This window comes from Narcine bancroftii, chromosome 1 (assembly GCF_036971445.1).
Source record: "Narcine bancroftii isolate sNarBan1 chromosome 1, sNarBan1.hap1, whole genome shotgun sequence".
Taxonomy (NCBI): Eukaryota; Metazoa; Chordata; class Chondrichthyes; order Torpediniformes; family Narcinidae; genus Narcine; species Narcine bancroftii.
In genome coordinates, this window is record NC_091469.1 from 441,329,961 (window position 1) to 441,353,826 (window position 23,866).

General features: G+C 42.8%; 1 protein-coding gene across 3 annotated transcripts in view; it reads right to left on the reverse strand.

Moving 5' to 3' along the window:
* Positions 1 to 23,866, reverse strand: part of ccny (cyclin Y) — a 278,342-nt gene that overhangs the window by 49,902 nt on the left and 204,574 nt on the right. For all 3 annotated transcript variants that reach the window (XM_069914412.1, XM_069914414.1, XM_069914413.1), the window contains exons 3-4: positions 6,232 to 6,266; positions 3,817 to 3,917 (exon numbers count right to left, since the gene is read on the reverse strand). In XM_069914412.1, the coding sequence (XP_069770513.1) occupies positions 3,817 to 3,917; positions 6,232 to 6,266 (136 nt within the window). The remainder of the gene's footprint in view (positions 1 to 3,816; positions 3,918 to 6,231; positions 6,267 to 23,866) is intronic.

The window sequence follows — 23,866 nt, forward strand, 5'->3', positions numbered from 1 at the left end:
ATAGATTTTGCTGGCAAAGCCATAATTTATGGCCCTTAATTAATATTGACAATATTTTGCAGGATTCATGTGTTGTGCTTCACTAAAATCCTAGTTCACAGCATCAGAAAGAGGTTAAGCAGTTCAAGGGCCTTAGGGAATGAATGGGTGAGCAACAGGCGGAGAGATGGCAGGGAGGAGCCTACTCTGGTCATCTCCCTCCAAAACAGACACCACCACTTTGGATGTTGTTGGGGGAGATGGCTCACGGGGGAAGGCAGCAGTAGCCAAGATCACGGCACTGTGAGTGACTCAATTGCTCAAGAGGGAAGGGCAAAGAGCAGCAGAGCTATTGTGGAAAGAGATTCAATGGGAGGGTAATAGACAGGCTCTTCTGTGCCTACAAACAGGGCATGCAGTTGGTGTGTTACCTTCCAGGTGCAAGGGTCAAGAATGAACATGAGAGCACAGTACAGGCACTTCTGTCCACAATGTGCCAACTGCTGTAAACCTATTCTACCACATTCTAATTTTTTTCCTACTTCACAGTCATAACACTTTTTTTTTACATTTATGTGCCTATCTTTGAATTTTCCCCATTGTACCAGCCTCCATCCACAGTAATGCATTCCACTTTCTTAGTAAAAAAAAAGTGTTCCCTTGATTTTGCTCCTTTCACCTTAAACAGATGTCCTCTGGTATTTGCTATTGTTGCCCCAGAAAACAAACTGCTGGCTGTCCACCCTTTGCAAGACCCTCATAATATTATGTACCTCTATGAAGTAACCACTCATCCTTCATCACTTCAAAGAGAAGAGCCCTAGCCCTTTGCAGATGACACGAAAGTGGGTGGTGTCATGGATAAGTCTGGAGGGTTGCCAGAGTTTACAAAGGGTCATTGATAAGGATGCAAAGCTGGGCTGAGGAATGGAAGATGAAGCTTAACCATGTGTGAAGTGGTTCATTTCGGAGGGACACAATGTTAATGGGAGGACTCTGAGCAGTGTGGACAAACTGAGTGATTTTGGGGTCCATGTCCATAGGACATTCAAAGATGCTGAACAGGCTGATAGTGTTGTTAAGAAGGCATATAGTCTGTTGGCTTCATTAACTGTGGGGTCGAGTTCAAGAGGCATGAGGTATAATGATATAGTTATCTAAAACTTTAATTAGACCATACTTAGAATATTGTGTTCAGTTCTGGTTGCCTCATTACAGGAAAGGTGGGGGTGCTATGGAGAGGATGCAGAGGAGATTTATAAGGATGTTGCCTGGATTGGAGAGCATGCTTTGTGAAGCGAACTTGGTCTTTTCTCCTTTGAGTGACAGGTGACCCGTTAGAGGTGTGCAAGCTAATGAGAGGCATTCAACTTCCCAGGGTTGAAATGGCAAAGACAAAGGGGCATAGTTTTAAAGTGCTTAGGCGTAAGTACAGGGGGTTCTTCACCCAGAGAGTGGTGGATGCATGCAGCAACAGTGATGGAGGCAGGTACAATAGGAAACTATCAGGTAGGCACGTGGAACAGAGAAAAATTGAGGTTTATGCAGTGGGAAAATTCTAGGCAGCTGTTAGAATAGGTTTTATGTTCCCACAACACTGTGAGCTGAAGGGCCTTGCCTCATACATGTTCTCCAATACAGGCAACAGCATGATAAATCTCCAAAGCATCTACATCCTTCCTGTAATGAGGTGACAAAAACTGAAGACAATACTCCAAATGAGGTCTAACCAGAGTTTTGTAGCGGTGTATCATTAGGCCCTTTCAAACAGCCGTGTAAAATGGGGTTAACCGGGCAATTTTCCCAGTTGGTGCCTCAGGGTCCAACCTGGTCAACCTCGCCGGAATCCAACTGGGTCCCTGACCTATCTCCGAGGTAGTCAGAAAACTTACCCAGGTCGCATCCACAGGCGATTTGAAAATGAAAATGGCCGACCCACTTATGCCAGTGACGTCAGTGCTTGAGTGCATGCATCACCGGGCAGCCAGCATCTGAACATCAGGCAGTACCTCCGGTGATGAGTCATTGCGGGGGTGGGATCCCCCTTAAATTTAATGGGTCAATCCCCTGCAATTTAAAAGGTGCTTCCAGCATCTTTGCCCCAGCAATTGCACCCAGGTCCCAGGAGGGCTACCCAGGTACTGCAATTTAAAAGGGGCTATTTCCTCGCGGCCCTTGAACTCATTCCCTGAACTAATGAGGACCAACTCACCATACATCTTCTTAATCACCCTATCAATGTGCACAACAACCTTGAGAGATCGATGGCCTTGGACCTCACGATCTCTCTGTTTCCCAACACTGGTAAAAATCCTGCCATTAACCACATACTTTGCTTTCAAGTTCGACTTTCCAAAGTGCATAACTTCATATGTACCACACATTTATGGTTCCACCTTCATCATTTCTTTGTCATCTTCTCAAAAGACTCAGTTAGGCTCATGTGGCAAAGCAGGCTGACAGGAGAGTGAGGTAGAAGGCACTGGATTATATAGTCCTCAATGTTTGGTGGAAGGTCTGAGAGTAACATTGCGACTTGATACTCGTCCAATCTAGGGGTAGCCAGACTATTACCATGACTTCCACACGGACTACTGGTGAGCGACTGCAGCCTTAGGTGAGAGAGTTAAGATCGATTCATAAGAAAAATAAAAACAGTTCTGTAATGTTGGTTCACCAAGCTTCCTACATATCTGTGATTGGTGAGGGGGGTCATGGACCTGAGAAGTTCATTTTCTTTTTCCTTCCATAGATGCTGCAAGACCTGCTGAGCAATCCCAGCATTTTCTGCATTTACACCCTGCACACCTCTTGTTTTCTTGCCATTTGAACTATATTCACAGCAATCACATGGAGAGCCATGGAGCAACAAACCAATGCTTCAATACTCAAGTTTTCCAATGTTAAAAGTGAACGCAGACATTTTCTTAAGGTGCACTAGGAGACCATTCAGCCCTTCAATCCTATACCAGAGCATTCCAATCAGTCCCATTCCCATATTAATTTCCCTGCTATTTATCAACTCTCATAATGAATTCACCCCACCTCCCACCTTAACAGGAAATACTTTACAGTAGTTTCCATTTGTATTACCCTAAGTACAGCACAGTAAGATATCAATAAGATTGAAATTCTGCAGAGAAAATTCACAAGTTGCTGGGACCTGAGGAGCTGAGTTATTGGAAAAGGCTAAATAGGAAAGGACTTTATTCCCTAAAGTTTGGAGAATGAGGGGAAATTTGATAGAGGCATGTAATATTATGAGGGGGAAAAGATAGGGTAAATGCAAACAGCCTTTTTTCTACTGAGGTTGGATGGGACAAGAACTAGGAGGACATGAATTAAGGGCGAAAGCAGGGGGATCTTCTTCAGTCAGAGGCTGGTAAGGGAGTGGCAGAGAGGAGCTGCCGGTGGACAGGAGTCTGCCTGATTTTGACATTTAAGAGAAATTTGAATAGGGGTATGGAGGAAAATGGTACAGGGGTAGGTCGATGAGAATAGGCCAATAGTTTGTCAAGGACTAGATGGGCTGAAGAGCCTGTTTCTTTGCTGTAATGTTCCATAGTTCTACATCCTTGATATCAAATCAGATTCTGTTAAATGACCAAATGTTTTCCCCAACAGGCAAAACAGTAATTGTTTTAACTTGATTTTGTGTTGAGTTGCCTTGAATAGAGAATATATCAAAAATTAAAATCAGTATTTTGATAAGCCTTAAAGATGAATTGGGCTGCAATCCTCTATATTGAAATTTGGTCAAAGTATATATCCTGATTGTGAATTTTTAAATGACACCATAATTGAGAAATTGCCCCAATGAGCACTTCTGGTACTCACCATTTGATGGTATATTTAAGATTTGGCTGACTGACAGTGCTGTCATCCAGGAATATGGTGGAGCAGGAGCTGTATTTCCTTCTCATCTGCCCTGGAGGATGCTAGGAAACAAGATACACCTCAGACCAAGTCGGCCAGCACCTCAACCCACATTCATGACATGCCAACAAAAGTCCCCTTCACATTCAAGCCCTGACTCTACTGACAGCAAAATTTATATGTCATAAGGTTTCAGCAAACTACTGGCAGAGAAGTGGAAACCCATATTCACCAGAAGAAACGAGCCAGACAGATTACATTTCACCAAGTGACCTCCACTACTCTATTTTCGGTTTTGCTTTTTATTCGCCGCCCTGAAACACCCTTCAAAGGTCGATCAGATCTTTGATGCAGCCAGCTGAAAAGCTGAGGAATGTCAGCGATGTGTGAAGTTCACAACAGAGAGAACTGATGGATTCAGCCATCAGTCAGGCCAGAACCTCCACAGTTAACAGCAGGTGTGCAGAAGACCAGCACTTGGTTCAATTTAAATGGCTAAATGCCTCAGTCTTGCACTGTTTAAGAGTACTTTTCTCTTTAACACTCTCCCCTGCATTTTGGACTCATGCCATACTATATCTGCACTTTTATTGCAACACTATCTGCTCTACTATGTCAAGGCTGACAATAAACAATTCAGAACACTGGAATCACATGTTTGTTTGTTATTGTTTGTTAATATTCTCAGACATACTTAATTTTTTAAACATATTTAATTTCATACAATTTTCACACAACTTCAATTTTAAGAGAATCTAAATATCTCCAACTATCGGAGACATTTTAAAACAATTAAATAACACACTGCTTTTTCAACTAGCAAAACGGGGAGCAGAGTTAAGTGGATATCAAAGCTTTTGAAAGGTCTACGGGAGCAGGACTTCCTCAGTGCCCCATTGGAGCCTCCGTTGTCTTTCAGACCAGGGTGCAGGAGGTCAGGAGATATATAACTGACAACACAGGCACCCAACTTCCAGACTGGGGAGGGAAGAGCACAAGGACACCTGAGAAACCGTGATTGGGTCAGAAAGATCTGGTTCGTGAAGTTTGGTTCCCTGAGGAAGGGCTCAGGCCAGAAACGCCAGTACATCTTTACATCTTATGGATGCTGTGAGATCTGCTGAGTTCCTGCAGCATTTGTCTGTTATACATGAAGTTCACTTATCTGTCTGCCGGGGAACACTTACATTACAAAAAAGTGCTGAGATAACTCAGCAGGTGATGGAAAGCAGTGGACAGCCAATACTTCGGACCTGAGCCCTTTTCTCCACCCTATGCCATCAAAGCCTGTTCTACAAGCTTTCCTTGCTATATGCTTCAGATGCTTCCAGCGGTTATAATAATTTATTAACACAGATTCTCAGAGATAATTAAGGAACAAAGAAGTGAAAAGAGAAATGATTAAATGGAAGAAAATGAGAACAATAGCCGAATTATAAAGCATTACACAAGGAGAGCAACGACTCAAAATTAAATACAACATCCATGCCATCGGGAGAAAAGAAAACCCGCAAAAGAAAAGGGCCTTACCGCACTGCACAAACAGTCCATACGATTAGTGTAACAAATGCTTTAAGAATAAAGGAAAAACTTGAAAAACAAAAACAGACAGGAGAAAAATGAAGGTCATGCCAAGATCAAGGAAGCAATTAATGTAAAATTCTGCCCTCACACTCTTATTCCCACATTTATTTTCATTACATGCCAATATTCCTTATTTTTTTAACCAAACCTTAAATTCACACATTGTTCTCTTCCACTTCCAATCCAAAGGCTACCTGGTCACCTGATGAACTAACCTTTATTTATGATTTTGCCTTTGGTTTCTCATTAAAAGAAAAGCCACATTTAAAGAGATCATTCTTAGCCATGTCTTTGATACAAAAAAATTTAAGATAGCAACTCTCCTTATCTTTAGAGTAAACATCTGTCTTTCAAGGTAAAATACTTGTTTCACTACATGCTCAGTCATGAAGCCATGCTTGAATTCCGCAGATATATATTGCTTGAATTCGGCTTTATTCTGCATTTGGAGGTCATTTTGTTTAATCGTTGCCTTGGTTCAAAGTTAAATTAGCTGACCTTGCACACCGAACAGGTTCGTTTTCACACTCAGGGCTCAGTATAGAAACATAGGAGTAACTATCGACTTGGCAAAATAATCAGCTTGCTTTCAGAATCGTTTTTAATTTTGCATCAAAATCACAAAAGATAGCCACCACAGCTAAAAGAGCAACTTTAAAATAACCAACAGACCTACTTAAGATTTTTGAGTTTTCTAAACATAGAAACAAGTCAAAAGCTGGTTAAAGAAACAAAAATAAAATGTCGAGCACTGAAGGCAGAGCAGAAATCCATCAATACAGTGTTACTTACATGATTTATATAAAGGCTTTTCCGCTTCTCTCTCACTGTAAAATACAGAGAAATACATTTTAAAAGAAATTCAAAATGAACAGCATAAAAATCTTTTTTGAAAGATAAAGAAGTGAATAACAAACCAAGAAAGAGGAGATGATGTGACAAACAGCTGACCAAATCCATGAGTTTTAAGAAGACACTGCTGTGCAGATAGAGGAGCCATAGAGAGGGGAAAACACCAAGATCACGAGGCTAAATAGATGGTCCAAAAAACCTTATATGTTTACATATTTCTGGTTAGAGATCAGAGCCTAGTTTTAAGGAGGCCATTGACAATAGTTTAAACAAGATCTTTGGCTGGATTCTCATGTTGGTTGAAAAATATTATGGGGCAATTATTTTTATTTCAATCCATGCACACAATTCATTGTTGGGGATTCTCCTTTAAACATCTCTAATTCCCTCACCATCGCCAGTAGTTAACAGGACATAGACTTGATTCTGCCCAAGTTAATCTTTGCATGAAAAGTTTACATACTCATCATTTAACTTTATTTACAACCTGATAGAAGACTTGGTGCAGGATTTAAGATTGTTACAGTTCGGGTATATTTTCCACCCATTTTGCTGGAAAAAGGGGTGGTGGTCTTATCACGTCTCCTTATAAAGGCACTGGTTTATAGAAACTTTCACTGCAACAAAGAAAGGGATGGTAAAATTATCTCAAAATTATCTCTTGTTAATTAAGAATAATTACTATTTATCACAGATGCAATGATATAATTCCATTTGATTTACAACTCCCAATACAAGTTTGCTATTTCACACTCAATCCAAAAATCAATTCAGTCAGGCAAATGAAATTCACTCAAACTCAGGAATGGATTTTTTTGTCATTCAAAGTGACGAGTTCAATATATTTCATTTGTGTTATAAAAGGGGATCGAGCTCTCTTAGAACTGCTGAGAGGTCACACTTGAACAGTTCACAGAGTGATTGTAGATCATCCTCACATTTCAAAGCTACTGATGAAGGATTCAGGGCTAGAATGTTGACTATTCTTTCTCTCCCGGATACTGACTGATCCTTTACTTTCTGCAGCAGATTTTTTTTTTGCTCCAAATTCCAGCATCTGACATTTTTCAGCTGTCTCAAAATTAATGTACCTTCTACTGCACAAAAGCTAAGCTGATCCAAAAAAGATAACATTCAACACTGAGCAGGAAGTGTCACTGAATTTTGGTGGGTTTCAAAGCAGTTTTCAAAGACATTCCAGTCAAACAACTGCTCCAATCAATATCGACTCTATATCACTTGGCACCCCAGGCATTCTTTGGGAGATTTAGATTTTGCATGGGACACGAATGGTCGTGGACAAATGAATTCTGTGGAGGACATCAAGGAACACAGGGGAAAAAAAAGTTGCTCTAGACTGCATGTAATGTCTTTTGTTACATTATTTAAAACACTGCATACTGCATGATTTTAGAATATCACGAACATGATGTAAATACAGAATCAAAAAGAAAACTTGAAAGGGCAATCAGAAATAAAAAGACACACAGGAGAATGAAGATGATGGAATCTAGTGCAATAACAAACTGCTGGAGGAACTCGGTAGGTCGAGCAGCATCTGCTGGAGAAAAAGAATTGTCTAAAAAGGAAATGTACCAAGGAGGAAATTATAACCAAATAAATCAGGGACAAGAAAATCAAGCGAAGCACAGAGCACATCATTTAATATACCACAGCCAATGGTGCAACTTCAGATCAGAATTGCATGTTTCAAATCCTTAACAGGCTAATAACTATTTAAATTATCAGAGTAGTTGGGCATCACGGGCTTGTGGACTGGCAGAACCCTGTTACCATGCTGCATTTATAAATTAATCAAATAATTCATTTAAAAATTAAAATAGTAATGGATGACATATTTTGTAAAAGCATTCATTGTTAGAATGTAATTGCAAAAATCAGAACATGCAGACAAGGATGATACTTCAAATTACATTTCCAGAGTGGTGGATAACCATATAATTTTCTTATGCAAAACCAAACTGTCTGGTTTTAGTTGGCAATTACAAAGGCTGAAATACCTCTCAGATGGACAATCAAGAAATTGTGGCCAGGTCCCAATGGACCTTTGACTTGTGGCAAACTCAACTCACCCAACTCAGGCCTAAAATGCAGTCTTCAGCTGCAAAGTTTCTTAATGCTGTGGCACCAATCCAATTATACAAACAACAGTGACCATTGAACAAATACACATGTCCAATCTTGCATAAATCCATTCTAACAAAGAGTTTGACCTGAAACAACAATTCTGTAAATCATTCTACAGATAATCTGCTGATTATTTCCAGCATTTTCTAGTGTTATGAGCCCAGAGGATCCCAAAACCCACCAGCAATAGAAATTCACCAAGACAAATGGTCACTTAAACAAAAGTTGCTTTTAATTATCTTTAAACATGAAAACAGGATAAAACTTTAACTTATTACTATTAACTTAACTAACCTAACTTAACCGCCTTCTAATTCTAAGCACATGTGTGTGTAATGTGTCTATAAGTTCAGAAAAGTTCTTTGGTTCACAGTCCAACCTCACTTCTCATTTCTCCAAGTTCACTGGTTGCAAGCAATTCTTATTCTGTGCACAGAATTTAGTATTTATAAAGTTCACCAGGCTTTGGTGCTTGAGAGGTAAATGGTCACCGCTCAGGACGGTTCTTGTTGGTTTTCAGAGAGAGATTTGTTGTTCCCACAACTGATTCCTTTTAATCAACCACTTCAGTGTCTTGCCGAAGAAACTTGCCCCATCAGGATTCTCCAGATGATGACCTCTTTCTTTCAGCTCACCACCGTTCGTTCCTTTTTGTTTCTATTATTTCAAGTGAAATATTAGGCAGCCAGTCCTCTCCTCTTGCATGAACCACAAGGGCTTTGACCTGGCTGAACTAAGCAGTCACATCCAGTCTTCCAAATGGGGGTTTCCACAAGTTTTCCAGCTTGTCCAGTTCCAGTCCCTGCTGCTGTTGCTGACTGTAAAATTGCAGAACTGAACCACCCCCCCCCCTTTCAGTGAGAAAGCTTCTTTAACTCTCTCTGCTTGCAAAACCACATGACTCTCTTAGAACAGCAAGTTCCAGCCCACACAGCCTGTGGCTCCAATGAGTTCTTTCATCTGTTGCCTTTTTGTAAACAACAATCCATTAGTGAAGTCTCTTGGGCACTCTCCAAAGCTTTTGCAATGGCTTTTGACACTGGCCTGTCGAGCATGAGCAGAGCTCCAGTATTTTAAATAAGATCTGTTTTAAAGTGCTTATATGTGACCTACACTAAAAACACTTTCCCCCAATTTATTTCCCAGAATCATATCAATATACAATACAAACACAACATAATCTGTCACACTAACTTCTGCATTTTTATGATTTTCAGGTGTACATTTTTTTTTGTCTGTTGCCTTAGTCGTTAGCAATTTACCCTGGATGTACATATTAATCAAATATTCATAAACACATGGCACTGAACCCTGCACAATTTCCTGTAATGAAATGGATTTCAGTAATGCAGGAATTCTTTGCAAGTACAATGCTGTTATTTTCACACTAATTTCACCCAATTCCTTCAGTGTGGACCAATCTGCGTTTACTCTGAGGAGAGTGTCCACTGAGTTTGATTAGTGAAGCAAGAAATCTGAAGATGCTGTGATTGTAGTAAATACACAAAATTTCTGGAGAAACTTAACAGCTTCCATAAGAAGCAAAGAATAATACCCAATGTTCCAGGCCTGAGCCCTTCATCAAAGTATGAGCAAAAGGCAGGCAGCTCCCTGAATAAAATGGTTAGGGGATGAGGGAAGAAGGGGTGGGGAGGACCATGGGGCAACAGCCCATGTTAAGTTAGGTTAGTTAAATAATAAGAGGCCATGCGTAAGAGAGCAGGAGAGAAAATCTGGGAATTGATCAGGGAAAGTGGGGTAGCTCTGTGAATGCAAAGCTGGAAGAAAGGAAATAGAGGGATCGGGAACAAAAGAGGGGGCTGGGTCAGCGGAAACCAGAGAAGCCAGTCAATGGCATCTGGCTGGAGGGTACACAGATGGAACATGAGGTGCCGCTCCTCCAACTTGCACTGTCCCATGTTGGCATGGGAATGGGGCAGGGAATTGAAATGGGTTGCCACTGTGAGATCTCTGCCACCACAATGGACAGAGTGAAGGTGCCAATAATGCAATCTCCCAGTCTGCACCCAGCCCCTCCAATGTAGATCAGGCTACAGTGGGATCACCGGATGCAATAGATGACCCTGCAGATTTACATGTGAAATGTTGCATCATTTGGAAGGACTGTTGGGTATTTTGCTGCATTTATAATTAAATATAGTGTTTAATTCGTGTCAGTACATTTTGACACACTGGCCATTTATGTGGAAAGAGTGTGATAACTGAGATTTCACTGTTGGCACTACATTCACACTTCATTTGATTTAGAAGCAAGTCATGGCTTACCAATATGTTTAATTATGTTTCTTCAGCAGGTTCTTAATTACTAAGACAATCCTTCACTGTTGCTGATAACAACAGCAGTGTTATCACACTACCTCATCCTAATGTCAAAAAATATTCATTCGACTACACTAGCTTTCCTGTACAAATATTTCTTCTTTCTTTGGCTTGGCTTCGCGGACGAAGATTTATGAAGGGGGTAAAAGTCCACGTCAGCTGCAGGCTCGTTTGTGGCTGACAAGTCCGATGCGGGACAGGCAGACACGGTTGCAGCGGTTGCAGGGGAAAATTGGTTGGTTGGGGTTGGGTGTTTTGTTTTTCCTCCTTTGTCTTTTGTCAGTGAGGTGGGCTCTGCGGTCTTCTTCAAAGGAGGTTGCTGCCCGCCAAACTGTGAGGCGCCAAGATGCACGGTTTGAGGCAATATCAGCCCACTGGCGGTGGTCAATGTGGCAGGCACCAAGAGATTTCTTTAGGCAGTCCTTGTACCTTTTCTTTGGTGCACCTCTGTCACGGTGGCCAGTGGAGAGCTCGCCATATAACACGATCTTGGGATCGTGTACAAATATAGCATCACAGCAAATAACTCAAGAGGTCAGTGGGGCATTACGTATCAAAAAGAAAACAGAACCCCAGGTACTTCTAGACGTTCAGATTGTTCGAGCTAATCTCTGCACCCTTCAACTTGGGGAATAATAAATGCACTTTAGAGAAGCCTATCAAGTTCTATTTGTTTTTAACTGTTAAAGCACATGCTCACATAATTTTTAAATTCAATTTCCTGATTTTGGTTCCACTGGGATGACCAAAATTTAACACCTGTTCCTAAATCCCTTCATGAAAGGAATAGAGAGTTGTATTTTTTAACTATTGCAGTTCCTCTAGTTGGGTAGTGAGTTCTAGGATTTCGATCCGTGAAGGACCACTGTTAGATTTCCAAGTCAGAATGGTGTGTGATGCGATGAAAAACCTGCTCCATCTAGGTGGCAGAGGACACAGCTTTGGAAGGTACTGTTGCAAGTAACTTCAGTGTATTTCATAGATAGAATGTAATGAGACCACTGTCAGCCAGTGGTAGAGAGAATTAATAATTGGAATTGTTGATAGTTTGGCACTTGAGTGGGCTGCTTTCATCTGGGTGGTGTTAAGCATGTCAAAGGTTGTTGGAGCTACATTCATCCAGCCCAGGGGAGGATAATTCATCATACTCCTGACTTGTTCCTTGTAGATGGTGGACAGACTTTAGGGGTCTCTGAAGATCACCACAGGATACCCTTCCTCTGACGTGCTCTTGGTTCAGTTGGTTCAGTTGAATTTGTTTACGGTGACACCAAGATGTCGATGGGAGCTAGAATCGGCAATGGGAATGCAAAGACAGAAAAAAAAACTGCAGATGCTGGAAATCTACAACAAAAAACAAAAACTCAGCAGGCCACATCTGACAAAGGGTCTCCAACAGGGAACTTAATTAACTCTGTTTCTCGATAGCAGCACCTGCTGCGTATTTCCAGCATTTTCTGGCTTTAGTAAAGGGAATATCCTGAGTAAATGGTTGTTGGAGGTGGTCATTACCTGGTGCTCTTGCAAAACAAATACTACTTGCCACTTACCACCCCATACCAGAATGTCGCTTAAATCTAAGTCATGAATGGAATTGAACGTTGAAACGCCAAATGCAACTATCATGCATGACTCTATCCAATTTGGAGTGATTCTTCTTGAAGCTTATTGACTCAGTTTTACTGGGGCATCTAATGTAAGACTAATTTTAAGAGCATATCTTTAGGAAAGTCCAGGACATTTTGTTGCTGCAACTCTAACCCTTGGAAAAGCTCAGAATCAAATCTGAATATTTAATGTTCCATCTGACTCCAAATTTTATTTGTTAGAAAATAAAATATTTATCTTCTGGATTATTTTATTGGATAATTTAGATTTATATTGCATAGTTAATGTGGTAAAGCATCAATTGTGTTTAACAGGAGCATAATCAAACAAAATCTAAACTAGAAGAACCCAGTAGCTATAAGGGAAGATGACCCAAGATAAGTTCAAAGGCAGAAGGGTGGAGATGGGTGGGGCATGTGGATGAGGGACGAAGGTTAAGAGGGGGATTTTCAGACAGTGTGAGGTTTCAGCAGTTAAGACTGGAGTAATCAAAATCACAAATGGATTGGCAAAGGTAAAAAGATACAAAGGGACAAGGCCATGAAGGGATACAAATGCACAAACAAAAAGTTTAACACCAAAACTTATTTCGTGGAGTATCCACAATGGCTCAGCAAAGCTTTGGAAGAGCATAAATATATAAAGAGTGGGAGACAAGCCAGAATTTGCTGGAAGTCAAGCCTGCAAATAACAAAAGAACAAGGGTGGGAGTGGGTGGGAGCTCAGCAGCAGTTTAATTCAAAAGTGACTGTGATGTTAAGGAAGTGGACATTGATGCCACTTGTAATTATAGGTCAGAAGCTCACAATGGCAATGAGAATCTGATTCCATTTTAAACAGCTGGTAATAGGCATGGAGCTCAGCTGTGACCAGGAAACAAAAGTCTGTGGCAGAAGCAAATGTAACAGGTTTGGCCTTCCTAATCTGAATCATAGGACATTTCTGCTCATTCAATACTCTATAATACAAAAGCAGTCTAACAATTTCATGTCGGTGGTGGGATCAAGACAGTTCTTAGGAAGTTTAATGTGACTTGACAATGTAATCCTCTTAATTACACATTGAGAAAGTACAGTGCCCTCCATAATGTTTGGGACAGACACTTTTTTTCCTTTATTTGCCCCTGTGTTCCACAGTTTTATATTTATAATTAAACAATTCATGTGCAATCAAAGTGCACATTCCAGATTTTATTCAAGGATATATGTATGCATTAGGGTTTGACCATGTAGAAATTACAGCATTTTTTATACATAGTCCCCTCATTTTAGGGCACCATAATGTATGGGACATTTGGCTTCACAGGTGCTTGAACTCAGGCATGTTTAATTGCTTCATTGGTGCAGGTATAAGAGAGCTGGGCTTGATTCTAAGCTTTTAATCACCTTTGGAGTCTGCAGTTGCCATTTTCAACATGAGGACCAGAGTTGAGCCAATGAAAGTCAAACAAGCCGTTATGAGGCTGTAAAACAAGAATAAAACAGTAAGAGATATCACCCAAACCTAAGGATTACCAAAATTAACAGTTTGGAACATCACTGAGAAGAAAAGAGACTGCTATTCCAAGGAAGATCTCCACTGCCGATGACGCAAGAATTCACATCATATTGAAGAAAAATCCCCAAACGCCTGTCCAACAGATCGGAAACACTCTTCAGGAGGCAGGTGTGGATGTGTCAATGACTGCTGTCCTCAGAAGACTTAATGAAGAGAAATACAGAGGTTACACTGCAAGATGCCAAGCCACAGAAAGGATGGCCAGATTACAGTTTGCCAAGAAGTATTAAGAGAGACTGCAGAATTCTGGAAAAAGGTCTTGTGGACAGATGAGACCAAGATTAACCTGTATAAGACTGATGGCAAGAATAGAGATGTAATAAAAGTGGCAGATGGATTCCACTCTGGATAAGTGTGAGGTGATACATTTTAGAAGGACAAACCACAAGGCTGAGTACAGGGTTAATGGTCGGTTATAGGGGCTTTAGAGATCAAATCCATACAACCCTCATGGTCGCCACACTCTTTGATAGGATAGTTAAGAATGCCTATGGGATATTAGGCTTCATGAATAAGGGGATTGAGTTCAGAAGTAGAGAAGTCATGTTGCAATTTTACAAATCTCTGGTAAGACCACACTTACAGCATTGTGTTCAGTTCATTAGAAGAAGGATGTGGAAGCTATGGAGAGGGTGCAGAGGAGATTTGCTATGATGTCATCTGGATTGGAAAACAAGTCTTATGTGGCAAGGTTAGCAGAGCTGGGATTTTTCTCTTTGGAGCACAGAAGGATGAGAGGAGACTTAATAGAGATCTACAAGATTATAAGAGGCAGAGATAGGGTGAGCAGCCAGTGCCTGTTTCCAGGGCAGGAAGAGCAAACACCAGTGTACAAAGTGAAGGTAAGTTTTTTTTTAATAATCACAGAGAGATGTGGGTGCTTGGAATGCCTTGCCGGAGATGGTGGTGGAGACTGAAACATTGGGCACATTTAAGAGACTTCGACAGACACATAGATGAAATAAAAATAGGTTACGGGATAGGGAGAGTTTAGTACTTTTTTAAAGGAATATATGTCAGCACGACATTGAGAGCTGAAGGGCCTGAACCATGCTGTAGTGTGGAGGCATAAAGAACAGCCCAAGATCCAAAGCATATCACCCTTGCCATGGTTTGCAGCTTGCAATGTAGCCTCTGTATTTCTCTTCATGAAGTCCTCTGAGGACAGCAGTCATTGACACATCCCACACCTGCCTCCTGAAGAAAGTTTCTGATCTGTCGGACATGCTTTTGGGAATTTTTCTTCATTATAATGAGAATTCTTCGGTCATCAGCAGTGGAAATCTTCCTTGGAATACCTGTCCCTTTGCGATTACTGAGCTCACCAGTACCCTCTTTCTTCTTAATGACATTCCAAACAGAGATGATTTTGGTAATCCTAAGGGTTGGGTGATGTCTCTCACTGTTTTATTCTTAAAAGCTTTTAAGAATGGCTTTTTTGACTTTCATTGACATAACTTTGCTCTTCATGTAAAAAAAAGTGGGAACTACAGACTCCAAAGCCGATTAAATGCTTTGAAGCAAGCCTAGGTCTCATACCTGCACAAATGAAGCTATCAAACATAGCTGAGTACTCACAAACACCTGTGAAGCCAAATGGTGCAAACATGATGGTGCCCTGAAATGAGGGGACTATGTATAAAAAATGCTGTAATTTCTAAATGGTCAAACCAAAATGTATCGAAATGACCTTGAATAAAATCTGAAATTTGCACTTTAATTGAACGTGAATTGTTTCATTATAAATGTTAAACTGTGGAGGACGGGGGCAAATAAAGGAAAAAAAAGTGTCTTTGTCCCAAACATTATGGAGGGCTCTGTATATCCCCCATTAAATGCATGGTTTCAATGAACTGTCACCTCTAATTCATGATAAATAATAATAATGCGATCATCACTTATAATCACGCGAAATGCAGCATTTCTTCATGTTTTCCAAATCAATGCTTCACGAGCCTGATGCAACTGTCAAATTATCTGCTACTGCTTAAATCACACCAAGATAAGAGTGCCTCTAAATTGTGTTATTGTTAAAAGATAAAACATTATCCTTTTCAAAGAATAGCTTGAAAAAAGCATATTGCCTTTCATCTGTTCCCTCTTCCCCATCAGTTTGTATACTTTTAGTCTGCGTGGTCTGGAATAAATCTAAAACAAGGTGTGAAAATAATTTCTACTCTCAGCAGAATTATGGCGCACAAAGTTCAAAGCTATTTCTCCTACACAACATAATTCAGTTAATTTCTTTCATCAGCTTGCAAAGCACAGAAAACCTCTTCAGATAATTTGAGGCAATTTTTTTTTACAAGAGCCTCACACATTTAGCTGAAAATGAACACTCATGACCATTAAAAATTGTAACATCTGTGAAAAAAAATTAACATTTTCAATTGACATTGAATGTTCAATTGAATTCAATATTAGGTCTGTGGCGGCGCACATCTCTGTGAGCGAACCGGCCCTGTGCTGATTGGGCAGCTGCAGAAAGATGGCGCCGTTGGGGCTTGCTCATTGCCTCGTGGCTTAGACCACAGCTCACGCCCTGGGCCACGTGGTGACATCACCACTGCGCGGGCGGAACTCCCATTGGCCTTAAAGGAGCGTACGCGAAATTCAAATAAACAGTTCATCTGAAGTTCAACACCATGTCCTGTGGTGTGGTTTTGGGTGTGTAGCAGCCGCTACATTGGTGACACTGCAGAGCTCAGATGTTATCTGGTCTCCAAACATGGCTTCGTTGGCGATCAGCGCTGTCTCCGTGAAACTTCCACCCCCCTCTTTTGAACCCATCAACCTCGCACGTGGTTCGGGCAGGCAGAGGCGCAGTTTCATCTCAAACAGATCACCTCTGATTCCACGATGTTCTACCATGTGGTGAGCGCCCTTGATGAAGAAACCGAAGCCAGAGTGGACAACCTGATCCAAGATCCTCCAGAGTAGGGCAAGTATGTCACCCTCAAAGCCCTCCTCAGCACCTTCAGTCTCTCCCGTTGGCAGTGTGCAGCCAGGCTGATGCACCTCGATGGCCTGGGGAACAGAGCCCCGTCCGCGCTGATAGACGAAATGTTCGCACTGGCAGAAGGCCACAAACCCTGTCTGATGTTTGAGGAAGCCTTCCTTGAACAAATGCTGGAAAACATCCAGCTCCTACTAGAGGACAAGGACTTCTTGGATGCCCAGAAGTTCGCAGCCCGCACCGACGTGCTGTGGCGAACAAAATGGGAGAACAAGGTTGCCATGAATTAGGTCACCCGCCCTGCACCCAGCTGACCACAGCCCGCCCCCAGGCAGAAACCAGAGGAGCACCAAACCACCTGGTGTTTCTACTACTAATGCTGGGGAACACAAGCCCGCAAGTGCCGCCAGCCCTGCTCATACCAGGGAAACGTCCAAGCCAGCCGCTGCTGATGGCTGTGAAGGCTGGCCACACGAACAGCCTCTTACACATGGTCGACAAGACCAACGGGTGGCATTTCCTGGTGGTCACGGGAGCAGAGTTGAGCGTGCTTCCTCCAACCGCCCTTGAATCCTGCATGAGAGCACGAAGCTTGATCCTGCTTGGCATTCAAATGGCTCAGAAAGAGGACCTCCAGGCTTAATCCAGTGGAACTTGTCTACAATGCACTGCTGTCACTCCCAGGGGAGTTTTCGGAATGGGCGCAGAATCCGGAGGTGCGATCCCAACCCTTCTCACGGACCACCACAACAGACTCCCCTCACTGGCACCCCCACCATCGACCCACCACAACAAGCACTCAGCAAACATCCCCAAAGAGCTTGCCTCAGCGGAGTTCGTGTTTGTCCAGCGTGTCCAGCACCCGACCCCTCTGCAGTGCCCGTAAGAGGGCCTCGTACAATGTCCTCCATCAATTGAGAAAGACTTTCACTCTGGACATTGGGGGCAGGGAGGAACTATTTACAGTCGACCGATTGAAGCCAGCGTACATGGACTTAGACCAACCCGCGCAGACGGCCCAACCTAAACGGAGGGGTCGGCCGTCCAAGCGGCTGGACGTGTAAGCCAGTTCTGGGGGAGGGGAGGTAGGGTTGTGTGGTGGCGCACATCTCTGTGCGCACGTAACTATTGTTACGTGGGCAGTGACATCAGTTGATGGGGCAAATGGTGGGAATGTCCACAGTATAAAAGCCAGGCTTCAGCCCCAATAAAACAGAGAGCTATACCTCACTACACCTGTGTGTGTCTTTCTTCGAGTAGTACGCGGCAACAATTGGTGACTCAGATGGGTTCAGATGTGGCTGACCTTCTGGACGAATCGGCCCCGCATCTGGTTCGACCAGGCTGAGGCACAGTTTCAGATCCAGCAGATCAAAGAGGAGTCCACCCGGTACTACTGGCTGAGCGCCCTGGACCAGGACACGGTGAGCCGGATGGCCAATTTCATCCAGGAGCCCCCATAAAAAGGCACCCACACCACCTTCAAAGAGCTGCTTATTAAGACTTTTGGGGTCTTATGGCGAGAGAGAGGGGCACGTTTGCTCCACTTAGATGGGCTGGGGAACAGGCCCCCATTGGCCCTGATGAATGATATGCTGGGCCTCATTGGGAAGCATGAACCCTGCATAAAGTTTGAGCAGGCGTTCTTAGAGCAATTACCCGAAGACATCCAACTGCTCCTGGCGGACGCTGACTTCAGTCCCCCAGAAAGTTGCAGCACGTGAACAACTTGTGGAAACAAAAGGGAGAGTGCTTGGTGTCCATGGGGCTCATTGCCAGAACTGGGCTGAGCCGCAGAGGGAGCAGCAACCCCACAAGGGAGGTGAGCCCAATGACCAGCGACGGGGCTTTGGAACCTGCTGATGCTGACCACCATGCACATTCCAGGGAAATATTGGGGCCAGCCGTGGCTCATGGCCATGACGGTTGGCCAACAAGACATCCTCCTGTATGTGAGGGACTGTCAATCTGGGCGGCGGTTCCTTGTGGACACAGGAGCGGAGGTCAGCGTCCTGCCCCTGTCAGGGTAGGAAACCAGAAACGGGCAAGTGGGCCCCACATTGAGAGCTGCCAACAACAACACTATGGCACGTGCAGGGTTCAACTGCAGTTGGGAGGAACTCTCTTCTCGTGGGTGTTCACATTGGCAACAGTGGAACTACTGCTCCTCAGGGCAGATTTCCTGTGTGCCAACAGCCTGCTGGTGGACCTGAAAGGTCGGAGATTGGTCCATGCAAAGACATTCCAGACCTTCCCTCTCAAGGACACCAGACTCCCAGCCCCCCACTTGGACTCAGTGCGCTGTTCCACAGATAAGTATACCAAGATCCTCGCGGAGTTCCCAGAGTGCTTACCTCCAATTCACCTCAAGATGCCAAAACATGGAGTGTGACATCACATTCTGACGCAGGGCCCACCGCTCCATGCTAGAGCCAGATGACTGCTACCGGAGAAGCTCCAACTAACTAAGGAGGAGTTCAAAAAGCTTGAAGAACAGACAGACAGCCCATGGGTTTCTCCCCTGCACATGATTCCCAAAGCCATTGGGACTTGGAGACCGTGCGGTGACTAACACTGGCTTTATCGAGGCTGCAACGCCAGATCGTTACCCCGTGCTGTACATACAAGACTTTGCGGCCAACCTGCATGGGGGCAACAATTTTCTCTAAAGTGGACCTCGTGTGGGAATACCATCAAATCCCCATACACCCTGACAACATCCCCAAGACCGCCATCATCATACTGTTCGGCTTGTTTGAATTCTTACGCATGCCATTCAGGCTGAAGAATGCTGTGTAAACCTTCCAGCAGCTGATAGATGCGGTGGGCCGAGACATGGATGGCACTTTAGTCTACCTCGATGACATCCTAGTGACGAGCAAGGACCGGCAAGAACACTTGGTGCACCTCTGAAATCTCTACACCGGCTGAGTAAATTTGGACTGACGATCAACCCAGCCAAATGCCAGTTCAAGTTGGAAATCATTGACTTCCTGGGCCATAGGAAGGGGCCACAACACTACCCAGTAAGGTGGAGGCCATCCTAAAGTTTCCTAGGCCCAGCACAACCAAAGGACTGCAGGAGTTTGTGTGGATGATGAACTTTTATCACAGAGGCCAGAATCATGCGGCCCTTATTCACCTGTACGAATGATCTGCCTGGACAGTCCATCTGTCACCATGTTGTTTTTGCCCAAGACATGTTGCACATCCATGGTTTACTCAGAGATATATGACAGATGACACTGTTGGTGAGCTGACCAATGGTCCAATGTTTTTGCCAGAATGAAGGTCAGGGGTTTGTGGTTGGTGAAGGCCGTAAACGTCCTGCCCTCAAAGAAATATCAGAAGTGGTGGATGGCTAGGTACAGCGCTAGTAGCTCCCTGTCAAAAGCTCTGTACTTCAGTACTGGAGGCCACAGATGCCGACTGAAGAAAGCCAGCGGCCGCCAGCTCCCTCTGATCTGCTGCTCCAGAACTCTGCCAATCACCGTTCCACTTAGATGGGCTGGGGAACAGGCTCTGGGATGTGCCAAAAGAGCGGCGCCCACCAGTGCTTCCTTGGCCTTTACAAAGGCTTCCGCCGATTCTGTGTCCCAGGTTACGTCCTTGGCTTTAACATAACAGCTCTTTGCCAATGACCACCTCTAGACTTAGTTTGCTTTAAAAAATGGTCTTATTAGTCAACACATTCTTTCTAGTGTTTTTTTTTGGTAGCGGTATCCTAGCTACAAAAAGTCAGCCAATTCAGTTCCACACCCCAATGCACACTCACATCTCTGTCCATGACGTCATGTACAGTTAAGTTGAGCCAAACTTCAAATTGGTTAAACAACTCCTGATATTCCGTTTAGAAGTCTCCAACAAGACAGCATTAACATCAACTTCTCCAATTCCTTTTGCCCCCTTCCCCCATACTCACTCTTTCTCTTTCTCTTTCTTTTCATTCTCCTTTCAAAGAGCGATCTTTCTTAGCCCTCTCGCCCTTTACTTCTTCCTTTCCCTTTTTCACCCCCCCTCCTATATCTACCTATGACCCATTTTGCTCCTCTCCCTTCTCCTCCTTGCACTACCTCTCCACCTTTTTATTCAAGAATCTACCTGATTGTTTTTCACTCCTGATGAAGGGCTCAGGCCCAAAACGTTGACTCCCTTTTGCTTTCTCTGGATGCTGCGTGACCTGCTGAGTTTCTCCAGCACTTTTGTGCACTATGTAAACTTTGGGAATATAAAGGATTCTTGCAGCCCTTGCATGTGTTGTCTACAAGTATTAATTACTTATTTGAACAAGCAAAAGTATCTGCATCTGGAACTTCAAGGTGTCTTTCCATCAATTCTAATTACAGTTGTTTCTGAAGCTGAATAAGAAACAAAAAAAAAATTCAGATGCAACATGACCACCTGAAAATTTAGCTTTTTTGAGACTAAATGCAATTGGAACAGAGAATAGTTCAGTATTAGTCCTTCGACCCACAACGTAGGGCTGATCTATTGCAAAGACCAATTTCATCCTTCCTTCCCTCGCAGTGCAGAACATCCATTTTTCTTACATTCATGATCCTACCCAAGAGCCCTTTGGCCTCCACCACCACCCAAAGCATTCCAGGTACCCGCTATTCTCTGTTAAAACATCTACCCAAAGCTTCTCTCCACTTGCCTTAAATAAATGTCCATTGCTATTAGCCATTGCTACCCTGGGAAAAAGGTGCAGGCTCTCCACTCTACCTCTGTCTCTCATAATCTTACATACCTCTGTTAAGCTGCCTTTCATCCTCTGATGATACAAAGAAAAAAGCCTTTCTTCATGAGACATTCTTGCCAATCCATGTGGCATCCTGGAAAATCTCCTCTGCACTCTTTTTAATGCTTCAACATCCTTCCTACAATGAGGCAACCAGATTTGATTATACTCTAAGTGTTGTCTAACCAGAACTGCAACATTACCTCGTGGCCCTTGAACTCATTCCTCCGATTAAAGAAGACCAAGTCACCATAGGTCATCTTAACCACCCTGGACAACAACCTTAAGGAATCTAAGGACTTTTGCCCCAAGATCCTTCTGCTCTTCTACACAGCTAAGATTCCTGCCATTGACGTCAAGTTTGATCTTCCATACTCTATCACTCTTTTCTGGATTGAACCCCATCTGCCACTTCTCTACCCAACTCCGCATCTTGTCTATACTGTGAAGCAACCTAAGATGAGCTTCTACACTTTCCACACAACTCCAACCTTGATGTCAGCTGCCAACTTACTGACCCACCCCTCAACCTCCCAATACAGATTGCGTCCACACCTCCACCCTCACCACCATTCGGGTCTTCAACAGTCCTTCCAAGTGAACCTGCAGGGCTCATCGATTGCATCCGGCAGTCCTATTGTGATCTCCTTCTACATCAGAGAAACTGGACGCAGATTGGGAGATTGCTTCATTTGACACCTTGGTTCTCTCAGCGATAACCCATTTCAATTCTCTGCCCCATTCCTATGCTGATATATCTGAGCATGGTCTCATCCACTGCCAGACTGAGATCACCAAATACTTATGGAACTACACACCTAATATTCTGTCTGAGAACCATCTTATCTAGTTTCCATGAGCACCCCTCCACCCCACCATCTATCAATGTTTCGCCTTTCTCGAGCTCTGTCTCTCTCTGTCTCCCTCTCTCTCTCTCTCTCTCTCTCTCTGTCCCCTTTCCTCCAGTTCTATGTTCACAGAGCCACCCCCACCCCCACCCCAACCTTTCCTCTCCTATCCATGTCCAATTATCATCCTTTGTCTTTTGGACTGCCTTGGCTGAGCCACGTCTGTTGTATGAAGGATGGTAGACTGCCAAAGGACACCTTTTTCGGAGAATTAGCAATAGGCAAGAGGAACATTGGTAGACCCCAGCTTTGGTTCAAGGACCTCTGCAAGCGAGACATGAAAGCCTTTTTTTAAAAACTTTATTTATTCGTTCAAAATACAGATAATAAGTAACATATATAACAATAAACAAAACATGAACGTTATATTTTATATATATTAAAAAAAGAAAGAAAAAAAAAGGAAAGAAACCCCCTCCCTCCTCTTTCAGCCAACTCTCCTAAGGAGAGCCATAAAGAAAAAAGAAAAAAATAAAGAAAAGTAAAGCATACATATTAAAATCTAGTCAATATAAATCAAAATGTAAATATTCTGAATATAACAACTACCTATTAATAAAAAAAGACTATAGTTATCCGCGAAACATATGTAATTTTTTCCATTATTAAACAATATTTCATCTCATTATGCCAAAAGTCTCAAATTTAATAATTTCAGATAAAATCATATCTCTACCGAACATATGTTTTACCAAAGATCGAACTTAATAAAAATAAGCTTACGCTTAATCGGACTGTTTAAACCCTGAACATTAAAAGTAGCAAACTTCAACTTTGACATATCCACTAATATTACTAAAAACTAATAATATCAATATATAAAGACTCAGATCAACGTAAATAGGCCCTCCAATAGGAGAAAAAGAAACCACAAATTAAAGTCTAAATAAAATGAAAATTAAAAAGATAAAAAGAAAAAAAAAAACCCCAAAAAAACTACCAAGAGGTAGTAATCCCTAAACAAAAGCTGGGTGTGAATCACCCACCAGTGGCTGATGACTAGTAGAACATAGAGCAAATTTCTCCCTCCCCAGCCACACAAAGAATAACAACAAGATGACATAATGACATAAAAAGAAAATAAAAATAAAAAAGTTCTTCTATTCATCCAAGAAATTCCAGACTTGGCAACCCCATTTCAAGGAAACGGACTCTTTCCATTCCCATACCTCCCATTTCTGCCGTTTCTTCCATTTCCAGAACAACCAGATTTTTCTTTAGGAGACAATGGTGGGCTACGTCTTTGTCCTCTTACATCTGGCAGCGAGTCAGCAAAACTCATTGCTTCACGCTCATTCTCAAAAAACTGAGATTGAA